We start from the raw sequence: 17537 nt of genomic DNA, 5'->3' as shown, positions 1-17537 counted from the left end.
AGCAGCCTCCACCCCCACGCCTTCTTCCTCCTCTGGGGCCAAAAAAAAGTGCCTGTCTTGATTATTCCAGGCACACAGAGACGCTTTCATGCATAATCTCACCCACCGACAACAACTACACCAAAAATTACAAGAATAAATACTACAACAATTATACCAACACACACACACACACACACACACACACACCAGCACACACACACCCGCACACATGGAAGGAAAATGGAGAAAAGTCGTAAAGGTTTTGCTGTTACACGTCCATCGTGTGGGTTGTTGTTGTAGTGGCTGAAAACACCCAAAAGAAAAGCGAAATTTTCGTGGAGACATTGACTTGGCAGCGACAAAACGTTGGTAATCAAATAATTTCATGCCTTTAATTGTCTACCTCCGGAAGGGGCAAGGGGGCAGAGAGAGAGAGAGTGCCAGAGGTGCGGCAGAGAGGCGGGGGGGGGAGTTGGGTTAGTGAGGATAATTGGATTGGTTAAATGAGCAGCGGAACAATAATGAGCGTTAAGTGAACAATGTTCGTGCAATGGAAGGTGGAAGGAGCCGGGATGAGGGGCTCTCGAGCGACGAAGGAGCTCCAAGGGCCATACAGATGAACGCCAGTTAACGCGAAATGGAAATGGATATTCGGATAAGGTTAAATGCGAATGGAAATAAGCACGGACTGTGAAATGATGAGTGCCAGGGAAGTGGAAACTCTTTCGAAAATCGAATGAATATCCAGTGATACGAGTACTAACAACGATCCTGAACTTTTCTGTTTCTTTAATGAAACTATATCCCAAGCACCACTTAAACGTTTGACATGCATTATTAATGGCCGAAACGAGCCCCCCCCCCCCTCTGACAGGCGGGAAGAAAACTCTCAATTAGAGTTTGCCAATCGCTGGCAAAGATTTTCAGCGGGTGGCCCATTTAGCAGAGCCAAACAACAACAAGCAACAGCAAGCCAAGGAAAATTAATAAACCGGAAAAACTTTTGGTAGCCCCCCATCCCCCCCACTCCTCCACTAAGTGGTTGCGGGAACAAGTTGAGCAAAAATTAATTAGTCAAATGGAGTAAGGGAAGCAGACTCCTTAGCAGATTTGTTTATGAAAATATTTGGGGGGGGGGGGGAGCGGTGGGGATTCTCATTATTCTGGCAAGAGCGGGGGCATCCCGTCAGTGTCAAGTGTTGATTTGATTGGGTTCTCCCCCCCCCCCGAACTAGTTTTCCACCTGAGTGACCCCCCGGCTGCGCCCCGCCCCGCCCCGCCCCGCCACCGCCACCCAAATGTCAGAGTGTATTAAGCCATTAAAATGCTAAATTATATGCTTTTGTGAACTTGCCTTCGCCCCGGCGCAACTCTTTCATGCCCTTTGACTTTCGACTTTTGCGCTTCAAAAATAGTTAAAGTTTAGCCGAGCGAAGATGTTTGTTTGTTTTGTTGTTGCCTTGAATGAAAGTTTTTTGTTTTTCAGCTTTTTTTTTTGTTTTCGAATCTTTATTTGTTCAGTGAGCAGAGCTTCTTGGTTTTTTGTTGTTTTTTTTGGCACATTACATAAAATTTCGTAACATTCTGCGGCACTATGGCACTATCGCCGAGAGCCGAGACTCTGGAGACTCGGTTTCGGTCTCGGTCTCGGTCTGGGCTCTGCTGTGCTGTGCTGTGCTGGAACTTGAAGAAAACTCCACTGACCTGTTAACAGAAATGCTTTGCAGAGACTTACTTTGTGCCAAAGGCAAAGGCAAAGGCAGAGCCAACAACAACAACAACAACAACTTGCGAAGAAAGTTATAGACAGGCAGCTACACGGCCAAGACAGCTTGACTACAGTAAAAACAACTTTTGCCCAACTGCAAGAAGCAGCAGCAGCGGCAGCACCAGATACAAACGAGTAGAACACGTTTTACTGTTGGAAGCGTCGCTGCCGGCTTCGACATCAGAGTCCGCTGTCAACCAATTTTCATGGGAAAGCTCTGACTTTGACTCCGAGAGCAGTCCAGTGACTGTCAATTTTCTTCGTCCCGGACATTGAAAATGAAACGCCAGTCAGGGCAAATCACATTAACTACGAGTATACCTCAATTTATCAGCGATTATAAAAAACTACCTATTTTCCTGGCTCTTTTTATTGGTCTTTTGTGTCTTTCCGATTGCGATTTCACTTTGATTTGTTGCTGTTCGGTGGCAGCACAGAAATTAGCACTTGGGGAATGCTCACTGGCACACTCGCACACTCGCACACCTGTATCCATCGCATACGTAGCCGCTAATATATTTATGTAAATATATATCCATAATATGCGAATTGAACGGATCGAGGCCAGGAGGCGACTGCGGAATGGGGTTAGGGTGCGGAACGATGACTGAATAAAGTCAATATAGCACATCCAATACGAGTATGTGATGAATTTCAGGTAGAATATACAAAATGTGTACCAGTATTGGTATGGGTTGATATTCCTTCTAGACAGAAGCGGGAAGAACCATCTCCCGACTAGAGTATGCCCCTATACCTAATGAAATGTCACTGGCATATCTTTAAAATGGAGAAATGGAAAATAGCACAGCTTTTCCTCAATCATCCAGTGTGTGGGGGACCTTCCTTGACTCCACTGTAAGTGGCACAAAGCCCAAATAAAACCGAATTAAGTTTATGGCTTACATTATCAAAACGAAATCAATTAGGCTACTGCACTCTTTCCCCATAGACCAGTCCCAGTCCCAGACCCTCCCTGCCATCCCATTCCGTTCATGGGGCTCGGTCGGTCGTCTTAGATCATAATTTATGAGCGCTCGAGAAGTTGTCAGAGAGCCGCTGACATGCCGCTAACTGTTATAGCCGGCCCTGGCCGCTTAGTGTGCCAAATACTTTCCCGCGGACACCGCCTCAAATGAATTGAAGATTCAAGTCAAGAGTGTGAGAAATGGATAGATGGCTGGACAGTTGGAGAGAAGAGTGCCGCAAGAAAGCAATGAAATGTAACTGAAACGAGCTTCGGGCCGAGCTTCAGCTTCTGCTTCAGCTTCAGCTTCGGGCCAAGCTCTGGTGGCGCCTCTGCAAGGCAGTTGGTAAGCGGAGACCGGAGCCAGTGATCAGTTAAAGACGCTCAGTCGTGCGAGACAGTTGTGTGCGCGGCGGTGTGAAAATTGAACGAAGCTCGAGCCCAGAATTCACAATCGAATCGGAGATATACTTCCCCCCATAAAGCCATAAACAGGTAAAGAGCGACTGCGCTGCGGCAGAGCCGTAACAAAAAGAAAGTCTGTCCAAGAATCACGTAGTCGAGGGAGGGCCTCAAAACCATCCAAGAAGCGATCCAACCACGACAGTCTTCATTCGCAACTCGAGGAGTGCGCAACGGTGCAAACTTGCTGTTATCGGTTGTTATCGTGTGTGTGTGTGTGTACCGACTATCGATAGTTTATCGCTTGTACTTAGTCAAGGTTAGCACTTGGATAAAAGCTGGGAGGATACTCGGCAACTGGGATCCATTCCATCCCCACAATTGACTTAGAACTTGGATACAAAACTGAGAGGACCTTTTGGTACCATTATTTTTTTTTTTATGTTGAGGATTTATTTTTTTGTTGTAATTTTTACTGTGAAAGCTGAGATACAAATCAGCCTGTTCGATCTACTCCGTGTGCCCTGTCCCTCGAGGCGGTGCTCCGCCTTTCGTGGTGCTGTCTGTGTGAAATCTAAAATCTTGGATGCAAAGTTTCTATCGCCGGCGAACGGGAATCTCCATCTCCCTTGAAGCGGCCGAACGACCCATAAAGCCTGGCCTAGCCTGGCCTGTCCTGGCCTGGCCTTGCCACGGGAACCAGAAACGTCTTCGGCAAGAACTTTTAATTGATTTTCAACTACAAAAAGCAACTTGCACTTGGAAGCGGACTCTTAACTGGCTTGGTCATAAATTGTATCTGCAGCAATTTAGAGCGCCTTCCATCCATTCCCCGCTTTTTATGTGCTCTATTTTCACATGTGCTGCTGCTGTTCTTGATGTTTGGGGGTTCTGCGGTCAGCAGAGAGCCAAACCAAGCCAAACCAAACCAAACCAAACCGAACTGAACCAAACCGAGCCGAAAGAGAAGCCAGTTGAGTAATCATCTCTCATGGCTCTCAGGTTTCTTCTTCCAAGCTGACCTACATACGGAACGACTCGAAGCAGTTAATTTAAGTGTTTCCTGGCCAGCATCAACAGCAGCAGCAGCAGCAACAACAGCAACAGCAGTGGCAGTGGCAGCGGCAGCAGCAGCAACAGCAGCATCAACCAGTTCCAGCCAAGTTATAGTTTACACTGTTTACACTGGCCAGCACTTTGCTGCCAAACAAAACACACTCAAGGCGGCGGAGTCGGGGACAGGGGAGTCCAGCAAGGACAAGCTATTAACAGAGGAATTCTGCTGTACTCAGAGCAGTACCAGCAGAGCATTGGCTGGCGAAATTTGAGTGGCCCACGACTCCTGCTCCAATTCATTTTCCACTTTTCCACACATTCCTCAACAGTTTTTCTTTTTTTGTGCTTTTTTGTTTTGTTTTGTTTGGTGTTGCATATACCTCAGAAACGGGTATACAAACATTGTCCAGGAGCTTGCATCGGTGAGAAAACGATCTATATATAAACTGGATCCGAAATGCGCAGAAACGATCGATTGAAGCTACGTCCTTGTGAAAATACCCTAGTCCCTGCCAAATTCGCTCAACATGGGACTATATTACCAATCTGCAGGGTATCTCTGTCTTCGGATCCCGTAATTACGCCTCTCTTCCTTATTCTTTTCGTTTGTGGCCCAGAAGCTAGTTCACGACACAAAATGGTGCAGTTTATGCAGCATGTCAGTCATGGCTAGAGCCTGTCCCGTCCATTACCTTTCGCTTTGGAGGGATGGGTGGGTGGTCCCGGTCTCGGTCCCGGTCCCGGTCCCGGCCACAAAGCCTGCTTAGTGGCTGTGCTGCCAGGTGACGGTGACGCGACGATAACAAAGTCCTAATTCATGTGACGTGCGAATGCATGCGAAAGAGGGCCCAAAGCGGGCGCTCGAGGAGAGCCATGCGAAGAAGTTTTGCGTAGACAGTGGAGACACCAACGAAACGAACCAACGAACCACTGCCAAGGGTACGACGCGTCGTCTACTCATGCCGCGATTGAAAATCTCTAGAAAATCTCCTTGCCTTGAAGTCGCTTACTGCATTTTGGCGGCGCTGCAGTGGAGTGTGTGGCACGTGTAAAGCTTATTTTTTCTATTTTACCTCTTGGTGGCATTGTCTTGGAAAATTAACTGCCACGCAGGAGGACATGCAGGAGTTTCAGCAGCCGGCAGTCCCCTCGAAACATATGAGACAATGGCCGGGTGTGGTCTGGTGGTCTGGTGGCCTCGTGGCCACCATGCAAATCCTGTCTGCACGTGTCCTTTTGTTGGGGCCCTGCATATTTATTGATATGACGCTGATATGACAATGCGGATGGAGACGGCCCCACAGATGGGGGCGGGGGGACCTCATCAAGTGGCAGCTGCCTCGCTTCAGGCATTGCCTTCAATAGATTCTCCCCCTATTCCTCTGCCTCTCCATCTCCCTCTCCCGCCCGCTCTTGCCGCTGGCTCTGAGTGGAGCTTAAGTAATTTTTGCTGCCTGTGTGACGTGCAAGTGCACAGCAAACACTCCACAGACCCGTCACACATACACCCTTCTCCAGAGCCCTCTGTTGCCCCGTCTATGGCTCCCAACTTGCAACCTATCATCTCCATCAGCATCACGCACATGAATATTAATGTAAAATGCACACACGGTTAGCTGCGTTTTTCTATGGGGGGCATTCAAATATATAGTGGGAGCAGCGTTCCATATGAGTTAGTCCCTACAATAGACAGCAGCGGTAGCAGCAACAGCAACAGCAGCAACAACGACAAGAGGAGCACAAAGATAAAGGCAGAAGAAGAGAGTAGATATAGAAGAACTAGATGAAGAAGAAGTACGAACAAGTGTGGGGAGTGTGGGGAGAGCCAAGTAGTTGCCAAAGCTAAGGAACAGATAGGTTGCTTGCTCCCCCCCTCTCTATCCCCATCTCCATCCCCATCTCTATCTCTTTCTCTTGCTCTTGCTCCCACTCATGCTTGTCAGAAGTTTTGCATTGCATTGTTGCTCTGTTCCTCTTCCCCACTTTAACTCTTCCTATTCTTCTGGCTCTGCTTACCCCTGCCCACCCCCCTCCCCCCTCTTGTTCTTCCCATTCTTGTTGCTGCGGCATGACGCGTGAAATGCTCAGAGTTCGGTGGGAAAAATGGTAGATAAAAGCGCATTGTAAGGGGTGGTGGGTACTGGTGCTGGAGGTGTCAAGGCGGCGGCAGAGGGCAGCGGGCAGGGTGTGCAGGAGCATAGGAGGAGACTTAGTGGGAAAAAGTAAATGCAATTTCCCCAAGACTTCAATAGGCAGGAGTTTATAAGTACTTCGAAACAGTAGAAGCGAGGAGAGATGGGTGCGGGGGGGCGTCCTACAGTGGATGCAACCAAAGTGATACCAAAACTTTATGAATATGCACAAGAGTGTGTGTGCCTTGTGTGTGTGTGTGTCTGTGTGTGTTTGTGTGGTTGAGGAAAATTGAAAGTGGGAAAACTATTTTGCGTCATTGAGCTAAAAGAACGAAGTTTCACGGCTCCTTATCCTTAATCCCTATTAAAACGAAGCCTTAAGCCCTCCAAGTGGTACCATAAAACAATTCAAGTTAATAAGCGAATATTGGGGAATAATTGGCCTCTCTGTTTCCTGGATTTCCATCACTCATTTGCTCTTGACAACACCCACTGTGCCTGGGTCTGGGTCTGGGTATGGCTTACCAAACGCTTTGCCCAGGTTGTCTATCATCATATTTAGTCTAAGAAGCTTGGCCCACGCCAACTCCCAACTCCCAACTCCCACCTCCTGCCTGCGGCATTGGTATTTAATAAACACCGCTCAAGAGCTGCGCTCCGTAAAACTTTTAATTAAGCAGAGCCCCAGAGTCGGCTCCTCTTCGGCGTGGCATCTTTCATCTGCCGCCTGGCAACCTCCGAGTCTTGGGGCATTGGGGCATTCGGACGCCATAAAACTGCGACTTCGACGGCTTATCAGAGCCAGAGTCATCACCAAGGCCCTAAGACCCGTTAACCAATCCCCACTCGGAGTCGAGGCTGTCAAGTCAGTCAAGTCAGTCAAGTTGCCGCTGTGGATGATGTTGATGATGTTGCCGCTGTGGATGATGTTGCTGCTTGCAGTTGGCCAGTAGGTCACTGGGTTTTCACTTTAGTTTATGGCCACTCTGCCGTTTGCTTATCAGCACCGGACTCGATTTACAGAAAACGTTTTACCCATTTTTCAATAAGCGGCAGCGGCAGCGGCAGCGGCAACAACAGTTGCTGCTGCAACAAATCGTTGCGGCCGGCGAACAAGTTTTGGGAAAACGTGGCGTCGTCGCCACAGTCGGCGTCGCTTTCACTTGGCCAAGAGCTAAGGCTGCAACAGCCACACTTGACACTGCGACAATGGCAACGAAAGCAACAAGCAGCGAATGGGTCGAGGCTGCTGATGCCCTTGCTCGTGTATGGCAGCACCACAGGTCCGTGGTCTTATTGCTTCAATTGACTGTTCCCTTGGCAGTAATCCGATCTCCATGGAACTCATACTACCCTCTGCGCCAGGGTATACAAGCAGCGGCAACAACTACGACAATGGCAACAATTGCTGCTGCTGCCGCTGCCGCTGCTGCTGCGGTTGTTGGTTATAGCCGTTGGCTGTTGGCCGTGCTGATTGTCATGACTAAAAAGCCACCAAAAGCAACAGCAGCAGCAACAATGGCAACAATGAAATCTTCAAGCCGAAACGGGGAATACCCTGCGTGGCTAAGGACTTCCTTTGGCCATTGTTCTGCTGGGGCCAACACCATGGCGAAACGGTGCGGCCCGATCTGGTGTACAGTCGTCGCTGCCTTTACCTGCCACTGTGGCGGCTTCCTCAACGGCGCCTGGAGCTGTACAAAGAGGTGTGGTTGCTGCTGCTGCTGCCGCTGCCGCTGTATGTCAAGTGCCAGAAAATGGACATGTGGACACTGCCGGCGGCAACTTTGAGGCGTAGCTCAAAAACATGTTTACATTCGCACTCCAACTTACACACACACAGATACACACATACACATACAGACGCAGACGCAGAGACTCTCTTTTGTCTGCTTTCTTTGCGGGCTGACTGGCTGACTGGCTGGCTTATTGACTGAATGGCCAACCAACAACTGTCCGCTGTTTGGCAGTTGACTTTGCTCACTAAATATGTAATTTTCGATGGCATGAAAAAGAAAGTGTTGCCTCCTGCAACCAGTTAGTCGTCGATTGGGGTCAGCCGCAGCAAAAGTAAAAGTTCTCCGTTGCAAAGAAAACTGATTTCTCATGCCCATCCATCCGTGTGCTTCGACTCCTTGCAGATTTGAAAAGAAACCCCAAGACAGAATGAAGTTCGTTATATTGCTGTGCGTGCTGAGTGCGCTGCTCCTCCAGATCGAGGCCTCGCCGGTGCAGCTGCTGTCCAGGAGCGAGCGGGCGGTGGCCCGCCAGCAGGCGGTCAACAACGATGTGGCCCCGGCCGCGGCCCCGGCCAGCGACGATGACGACGAAGATGATGACGAGGACGACGATGATGATGAGCCGGATCTAGGAGATCTGATCGATGACGATGACGGTATGTAGAGGATAGAATCAGTTGTGTTTTAAGAAGTACGCACCCAGCACCAGCACCAGCACCACCAACAACAAATGAACCACTGAGCAAATGAAATGCACTCTGAACTGCCACCACCGCATGCAATGTGATGTGATCGATCTTGTCCAGCCCTATTAACGAGAATTTTTTGACTCTTCTGGTCCCTTCCCTTGGGTAACATAGTTCTTTTGATTTCGGGACTTTCAGATGATGATGAGGAGGAGGACGATGACGACGAGGAGGAGGACGACACGCCACAGGGACAGGCTGCCCCAGCGGCCACGGCCAGCGATGATGACGAGGAGGATGACGATGACGATGATTATCTGGACAGGCTGTTCGACGACATCCTGGGAGGTGAGTGTGTGCCCCTCTTGCCCTGTTGACAATCCACATAAGCGCCTGCCCGCCCCCAGATGATGATGATGAGGACGACGATGACGAGGTCGCTCCCGCTGCCAGTGCCCAGCAGAGCTCCGTTGCCGCTTCGCCAGCCCAGGCCTTGGAGGAAGTGGCTCCCGCCGCCTCCTCGGTCAGCTCCGGCATCTCCGATGGCGTCGATCTGCCCGCCGAGTCCGGCAACGCTGTAGAGGCCGCCGCCTCCGGCAACGCCGCCGAGGACATTTCCGCAGCCGCAGCGGCAGCCCCCGCCACGGCAGCCTCCGGCAGCAGCAGCAACAACGAAGGTGAACAAAATGTTTTTTACGATGAAGATGCACTTGTAGATGGTATTAGTGGTGGCACAACTAGTTTAAGTAGCACCCATGCAATTGACGAACAACAGAAACAAACAAACGCACAAGAACTGCAACAGCAACTGCAACAGCAACTGCAACAGCAACAGCAACAGCTGCAACATGCCACACAGTCCGCAGCGATCGGCCAAACATCATCACAGCATCAGCATCACAGTACAAGCACAGTCACGCAGAACACTCTAACCAACAGTATCCATAAAATTAATAACAACCAAATAGTCGCCGGACCAGCGGCCCTGGGGAAGCCCGCACCGGGGGCTGATCCCGGGCCTGTTGCTACCGGCGGCGCCACCGACAACGATGACGACGCTGACGACGCGGACGACGACGACGAGTACGATGAGGACGATGAGGAAGATGATGATGATATTGATGATGGAGTCGATGAAATTGGTGAAATTGCAGGTATAGCCGGCGACGACGACGAGGAGGCCGACGATGATGAGGACGACGACGATGATGATATCATTGGGGACGATATCATCGAGGCCCGGCGCGAAGCACGTGAGTCCAAGCCCAAGTCAGCAACAGCCTCAAAAACAGCCAAAGTCAAGAAATCTACAAGTCCCTCGAAGAAGACCAAAAAAGAGCTCAAGCATTAACAACAACTAAAAACCATTCAAGAATTGCTAAAAAAACCACAAAACAAAACAAAAAACAAAACAAAAACCGAAAACAAAAAACAAATAACAAAAACCAACAACTAAAGACAGGGACCAACAACTACAACAACAACGATGAATGACAATCGAAAGCCCCAACAAGGAAAGTGAATTTTCCAATAATTTCCGGGGTAGGACTCGATCCGGACAACAGATCTTTGCCTGCACTGACTATCCACACGCACACACACGTCCCGTCCCGTCCCGTTCTGTCCCCAGCAATCCCTAGCAAGTCCAACATAATTTCTAATTTATTTAAACTGAGTTAAGTACAGAAACACATCCTCGAAAGGAGATGATTGAGAGTTTGGTGCTAGTCAAACTATCTGCAAAAAGAGAACAAAATGCAAATGCAAATGCAACCTTTTCAAGCTGCACGCTGCACGCTGCACAATTGTCCACACCTCCTATCAAAAGTATATGTACATCCCACACCCACACCGCAATGAAACGCACCTTTTTTTTTGAGTTATTTACGCACGGACTGTTTTCACCTGACTAAGATTTGCAAGAGCAACTGTACCGCACCAAAAACACAACACAACAGCAACATGTTTAATGCCCAAGCACAAAATGGTTGGAAAAGAGAAGACAAAGAAGATGATGATGGAAATGATGATAAGGAAGACGAAGAAGAAGACGAAGAAGATGAAGAAGAAGAAGGAGAAGGCGCTGATGATGAAGAATCCATTGAATCCATTGAATCCATTGAGTCCTGAGAAGAAGCAGAGCAGGAGCAGTAGCAGTAGCCTGGGGGGAGCTGTGGCCACAGAGAGAGACAACCATTAACCATTAAGGGCTGCTCTCAGACCGCTCCTGCTCTCTTTCCCACTCTAACCCTGCCCACATATCTACTATCTATCTCTCTCTCCCACACACACACCCCAAACACACACACCCACACACACACACTTATAGCTAAATTGATGTAAAACAGCAATAAGAATTGTTCACTTAGTGTAATTTATTTATTTTTAGTTGTAATTAAACACCATAATTTCTCAGATTCGATTCGGAATTAATTATCATGATGTCAAACACATATCTATCTCACTCTGTATCCCTCTTACCAATGTCTATCCTTCTCCCTCTCTCTCTCTCTCTCTATCTATCTATCTCTCTCTGTCTCTTGCACACACAAAAACACACAAGCACTATCGCTATCTTGCTTTCACACTTTTTGGCTTACAATTTAATATTTTTGGAACGAAAAAAGTAATTGTAATATTTCTGGCTTTTCCTCGCTCTCTCTTTTTCGGCTCGCATAATTTTCCAAACGTAAATAACGCAAAATTTTTTGTAAAGTAAAAAATTAACAAAAAAAAAAAAGAAAAAAACCAACAGGAAAAAATTGTAGCTAAAAGTTGAACGCTTGAAAGGCAGCGCAAAATTTTACAGAAAAGAAAAGAACCATAGAAAAATGTTAAACTTTGCGTTTTAGGTCATTTAATTTGTAATTTATTATTTATTTATTTATTTATTTATTATTTATTGTAAAAAACAACTCAACAAAAAACCACAAATCAAGCAAGAAGAAGACGAAAGAACACAACACAAAAATTTGCTTAAATAAATTTGCGAAAATGAAATTAATTGTATAATTCTTTTGTGCGGAATCCTTTGGAGGAGAGTACTTTCAAGCGTTACCTTAGGCGAGGCTATCGGTACTGTCACTGTCACTGTCACTGTCTCTGTCACTGTCACTGTCTCTTTCTCTATCTGTATCTGTATCTGTATCTGAATCTGTACCTGTACATGTCCCTCTCTCACACATACACTCCTATCATTAGCCCTGCTGCTGCTCCGTCATTACCGTAATGCTCGGTACTATCTATTCCGCACTTGTATCATCCATCCCGCTTGTCTACCGCTGCTGCTGTAACATTCGCTCTAATTAGTTCGACTCCGTCTCCCTGCTGCTCTCCCTTGTTCTCTCCTCATTGTGCATCCCCACCACCTAACCACCCCATCTGCCCCCATCCGTAAGCCTCTGCTTCGCTTCCACTCACACGGCCTTGCGACACGCCCACAAAATTATCTATTTTAGAAAATGTCGTTTTAAATTTAAAATTTTTGTGCTTCAATTAACAAGCACAGAAAAGGGCAAATGCTGAAACTATATAAGCCACACTCTGTCGCGTGGGCCGAGTGGGTGTGAGGGCGAGTACTTAACAGACTCACTGCTTTGGAGGGGCTGGCACGGAGCCGGTTTGGGGGGGGGGGGGAGGACCAGGGCTAACATGCAAAAAGTACATTAGTACCTCATCATGCCCGACGTTGGTCGAGTTTCCGATTATATCCGCCCGTGGATGGCGGCTCGAGGGATGGTGGCCTTTGTGGAACAGTCATTGCCGGGTGATGGGTCATGCGATAAGCAGGTGAAAGACAAGGATTAGGTCTGCCCTGAGAGGGGATATTTCTGGAATAATTGCATGCCTCCTCGGTGTCACAAATATGAATAGCGGACCCACAGTCTAAAGGAAATGTAGGGAAAGTCTTCATTAAAGAACTACTATATCAACTTCAAACTAAAAATAGTTGCTTCTTGCGGAATTTTCTCTCCAAATCGTATTTCAGAAATGTCTTTTCTTAGATGAAAATGTATGACAAATCCTTAATTAAGGAATGATAAAGTATCCATGATTATTTTCCATTAGGCCGTGCGATGAATTATTATTGGGGGGGAGAATTGCAATCAATCGCTGAGCCCATCCCTGGCAAAGAGCTATAATTATTTTAATCTGGATGGGAGGTGGAGGCCTGCCTGGTTCTGGCTTCAATGTCAATGTTTTTTTTTGTCCCTTTGTACATTATTTGCTAATCCCACCATACTAATAAACACAACCCCCCCACACCACACACACACACACACGAAGTAGTTCCGAATAATCAGTGTCCCTGGGTGTGTCTGTGTGTGTTGCTGTGGTTAGGACAAACATCAGCTTATGCCCACACAGATACACTCACACTCTCGCACTTGAATGTAATTAGAGGCTGAAAACATAATGAAAAGCCTACACACACACACATACACAGAGACACACACAGCATCACTGAAAAGGAAAAACCACAAAAGCTCCCCCTCTTCACAAACGACCTTTGTCCCCGCCCTGTCCTCAAATTGAACTTTCATTGTGTAAGCCGATCCGAACTAATGTGAATTCCTCTCCGCTCCTGCCACCTCCGTACCCCTGCTGACCCCCGCTGACCCCCGCTGACCACCGCTGACCCATGCTGACCCCTGCTGACGCTGGCTGCTGCAGGTGACCTCAAGAACAACGTCATCGACATGTCTACGGATGCGTTCCAGGCGCGGCACAACCACTTCATCGATGCCATCTTCTCGCGTATCAATCGCATTGTATCCGACAATTACGATCCCTTCGTGGTGCGCCTGGCCGGACGCTCGGCCCCGACCACCGCGGGCAGTGCCACAACGGTGAAGGCCACCAACAAGAACAAGGCCAACAAGGCCGGCGGACACAAGAAACTGTAAGTGACAGGCAGAAGAAAACCATCTTAATAGTTACTTCCAAAAAAAAAGTCCCCAGAAATAATATCTGAATCTGATACGAGTATATTTTCCTATATCTTTTCAAAATTTTAACAAAAGTTTGCGAAAAGTCCGGATTGTATCCGCTTAAGTACTTGGGGCAGTTTTAGAAGTAACTCGATTTTCGTAGATTTAAGGAACATTCTCTCGTTTGAGTGCACTCCAGAATCAGAGTGAATTGATGCAAATTTTGTGAAATTTTCTTGCAGCAAGAACACACGCTCCGAGCCAAGGGCCAGCGGCAGCGTCAGAGGCAGTGGAAACAATCAGGCAAAGGAGGAGGACGCCGGCAAATTGCAGGAGCAATTGATGCAATTACAGTCCGAGCTGGCCATCAAAGCCATCGAAAAGAAGCCCGTTGCCTCTGACCAGGCCACAGCCTCTGCTGCCCCTGCCAGTGCCACTGCCACAGCCACAGCCACTGCCACTGATTCCGATTCACCAAAAGCGGAAGTGCGAACCGTGTCCGGAGGCAAAAGCGGCCAAAAGAAGTCCACTTCCACGAACGCGGCAGGCGGCTCCACCCAGAGCCACAAGCACAGTACCAACAAAAAGGCCTCGGGTACGACGGCAGTGAAATCTGGTAACTACAATCAGCCCGCGGGTGCCAGCAAGGCCGGAGATGTCGAGAAGCTGCAGAAGGCCGAGGGCAGTCTCTCGGGGCTGGCCTCCCTCAAGCGGGTGGGAAACGTGAAGGTGATTAGCGATGCGGAGGGACGAAACTCCACGATTAAGGCCAAGTTCACGCTGGGTCCGCTGATCCTGCGCGTGGAGAAGTCCTTCAAGCGCGGCAGCGTGAGGAGCGTGAAGAGCGCCACGGCCAGGACCAACGAGATGATCGGACGCATCAAGTTCAGTGTGGTGGACGATCGGGCCACCCTCATGTCCATCAAGGTGCAGCAGCCCAAGCAGGTGGGTCGCGCAGCGCAGCGCAGCGTCGCATCGCGTCCGCTATGATTGGCCTTTGTCCAATTAACCTTTGACTTCTGCTGTGTGTTCCAGGTGGAGGTGGAGAGCAAGGACAATCACGATAGAACACGCGAGTTCGTGTGGCGCCGCACGCCAAAAATCGCCAAATTGGTCAACGAGAAGCTCAAATTGGCCGCCGAATCGCTGTTTGCGCCGCAGGGCGTTGAGGTTGTACGGCTCTAAAGGACTTAAAGGATAGCGCGATGTGCTCCTTGTCCTTCTTTTACTGCTTTCTTCTCAGCTATCTAAATTGTAATTTTTTTTTGTAATCCTGGTTGGCCGCCGTGGCCAGACACGGATAGACTACGCTCTAGTGTAATGTGCCTAATTTATTTATTTATTTATTTAATTTATTAAACTATCTATTTATCGTCCAGCCTATCGATAATAAAGCAACTCTGACTATGCAAACCTTTGCATTGACTGTACTTGCTGTAAATTTTGGCTGGAAAATCACCCAAAATATTTCTCATCTATTTAGTAGGTATTTATTATTTATCCACTTGCCAGTCTCCACAATCTTTTGAGCCAACTGTTTTTAATTTCGGTTGGAAATTGGAAACTGGAGAAAATTAATGGAAGTCCCCCAAGGAGCGAACAAATTATATTTGTCCAGCTCCCAAAATGACAAACAATCTACTCGAATTATTTCATTATTAACTTTTTGTACCAATTCTCTCTCTCTCTGTCCGATAACAACGTGCAACTCTGTCTACATCTTGCCGCAACTACCTATGTACATACGTACGTACGAGTATACAGCCTGATTTGCCATTTAGGAGAAGCCCTTGCTAACCCATTAAACCCAATTTAGTTGGCAATTATCCAAGATCTGCTGGAGGGGCATGCAACGTAAAAGGAATCTCAGGAATCTCGCTCAGAAAATGACTAAAAATATTGTCCTATTCTGAAAATGCTTTCCCCCAATTGCCTGGCCCAGTAATACCCGATGCCCGCCCCTCTACACCCGGCCCCTCCTCGCCGCATTGTCTGTAAATAAAGGTGCAGCAATGTCGCCCCCCAGTGGCAGCTGCAGCGACAGTCCCGGTCCCGTACCTATCTGTGTCAGGTCGCTTGCAGTTTTCATTAATGTTGCAGGCTGCATGGGGCACGGGTGGGCAGCAGTGAGGGAGTCCGGTTAGAGGGCGGACTGCAACAGGATCCTTCCAACAAAGTAAATATGAGTGCGTTGTATATTGTGTTGCAACCCAAGGCGGAAGGACATGCAATTTGTTGTTGTTTGCCTTTGTTGTTACACTATCTGTCTCCCTCCCTCTCTCGCTCTCTCACTCTCTCTGTCGCTTTCTCTTTCTGGTTATGCCCGCCCTGCATGCTGTTTGTTTTGTCTTGTCCTGTCTGAGGGGAGACTGGGGCTGGGAGCTGGATATGGGGCTCGTTGCTGCTCTTTGTTGCACCTAAATTGACAACAATATCGTTTCATTTGCTCACTGAAGTGAACTCATCAGTGCCCCCAGTCCTATATGGCCGTCCAAACCTGCAACCTACCCTCCCCAAGACACACACCCACACACACACACACCCACACACACACACACCACACTTTGGCACTTGAAGTTTTTGCCAGCTGCCGCTTGATTATATTGGCTAGGACCGAGGACACTCCGGACAATGTGTTCGGATTTTAAGTTTAGACGGATTTACTCCCGATTCCTGATTCCCGCTGCTGATTGCTGATGCATGGACCACTCCACCATGCTCAAAAAAAAAAAAAAAAAAAAAAGAAGAAGAAGAATAAACCAAGTTGCAACAATTTAAACAAATTCAATTGTCCAGGGAGGGAGGGAAGGGGCGGGCAGACTGATTTGCACTTTTGCCTGCTGTTTCCCCAGGCCCAGGCCGAGGCCCAGGCCCAGGCCCAAGCCAAAGCCCGAAAAAACGAATACAAAACTGACAACAAAAAATGTAACAATTTTTGCCAACTGAAAATTCTTGAGCTTAAAATTTGCATTTGTTATTACTTCGTCGGTTTGCAGTTGCAATTGTTGAATATGCAACAATGCCCCAGAACAGAGTCCGCCTCACGGCCCCGAGCGGCGAGCCCCTGCATCAAGGCTATAACTCGGTTACCAGATTTAATTCCAAGCCAGATCCTGATTGTAATACAAAGTGGGCGGAATGACGCCCAACTGTTTAGCCAGGGGAGAAGACAGGAACAGAAATAGAACATTTTCATAAATCATAAAATGTTCACTCAACAAATGAACTACATTTCGTGGAGGTCGCTCAGCTGCGAAGACACGCTTGTGGGGTCCGGCAAGAGGGCCAACCAGAAGATGGATTGTCGATGCATTGGCATTCATTGGTGGGACTTTGACTTGTTTGGGCTCTCCTCCATTTCAGGGGATCAATCATACGAGCTAGACTTTGAATTGAAGTGAAAAACGGAGGAGGAGGAATACACAAATGGCCTGTGCCCGAGTGCTCTAAAAAAAGACTAGAGATAAGGGGTTTTATTAACCCAAAGCAGGCTACAGAAGACCACATTCAGGCACATTCGAGCTCTGTTTATTTGCCGTTGAAATTTCCCATAAGCGAACAGAAGTCAGAGACCATTCTGTTGGAATTCGTACGATGAAAACTCCACCCTTGATGTTCTCAAGTCCACAGCTCTCATCGAGTATTCTTTACATGTTCCCTAGAGTATTCCCAGTTCTGTGCTTTGAAGTAGTAGAAAGATTTCCTGCAACAATATTTTCTATGCCACTAAATTGGAAAGTTTTGGTTTTTGGAATTCCATAAAGTTTCGTATGGCCAGAAAGGCTTTACAGGGCGACTGGCGCTCATTAGACTGGAGCCTGCTCTCACCTAGAACTTGACCCACCACCACCCAACCAGCCAACCAGCCCAACCA

At 48.0% G+C, this 17537-nt stretch overlaps 1 protein-coding gene across 8 annotated transcripts; it reads left to right on the top strand.

Moving 5' to 3' along the window:
- Nucleotides 1-3024: 3024 nt before the first annotated feature.
- Nucleotides 3025-15044, top strand: ect (ectodermal). 8 transcript variants are annotated; one of them, XM_001353730.4, is made up of 8 exons: nucleotides 3025-3212; nucleotides 8449-8702; nucleotides 8907-9080; nucleotides 9140-9409; nucleotides 9887-9985; nucleotides 13407-13635; nucleotides 13906-14608; nucleotides 14699-15044. In XM_001353730.4, exons 2-8 carry the CDS (start codon nucleotides 8474-8476, stop codon nucleotides 14846-14848), a joined length of 1854 nt encoding a protein of 617 aa, XP_001353766.4. In that variant the 5' UTR covers nucleotides 3025-3212; nucleotides 8449-8473; the 3' UTR covers nucleotides 14849-15044. The 8 variants fall into 8 exon arrangements, with proteins under 8 accessions (XP_001353766.4, XP_033237518.1, XP_033237520.1 ...); XM_033381627.1 differs by having other exon boundaries at nucleotides 3026-3212; nucleotides 8931-9080; XM_033381623.1 differs by lacking the exon at nucleotides 3025-3212 and adding an exon at nucleotides 3263-3438.
- Nucleotides 15045-17537: the final 2493 nt, after the last annotated feature.

The sequence above is a fragment of the Drosophila pseudoobscura genome, chromosome X (assembly GCF_009870125.1).
Source record: "Drosophila pseudoobscura strain MV-25-SWS-2005 chromosome X, UCI_Dpse_MV25, whole genome shotgun sequence".
NCBI lineage: Eukaryota > Metazoa > Arthropoda > Insecta > Diptera > Drosophilidae > Drosophila > Drosophila pseudoobscura.
This window is presented reverse-complemented; position numbering and strand designations above follow the sequence as displayed.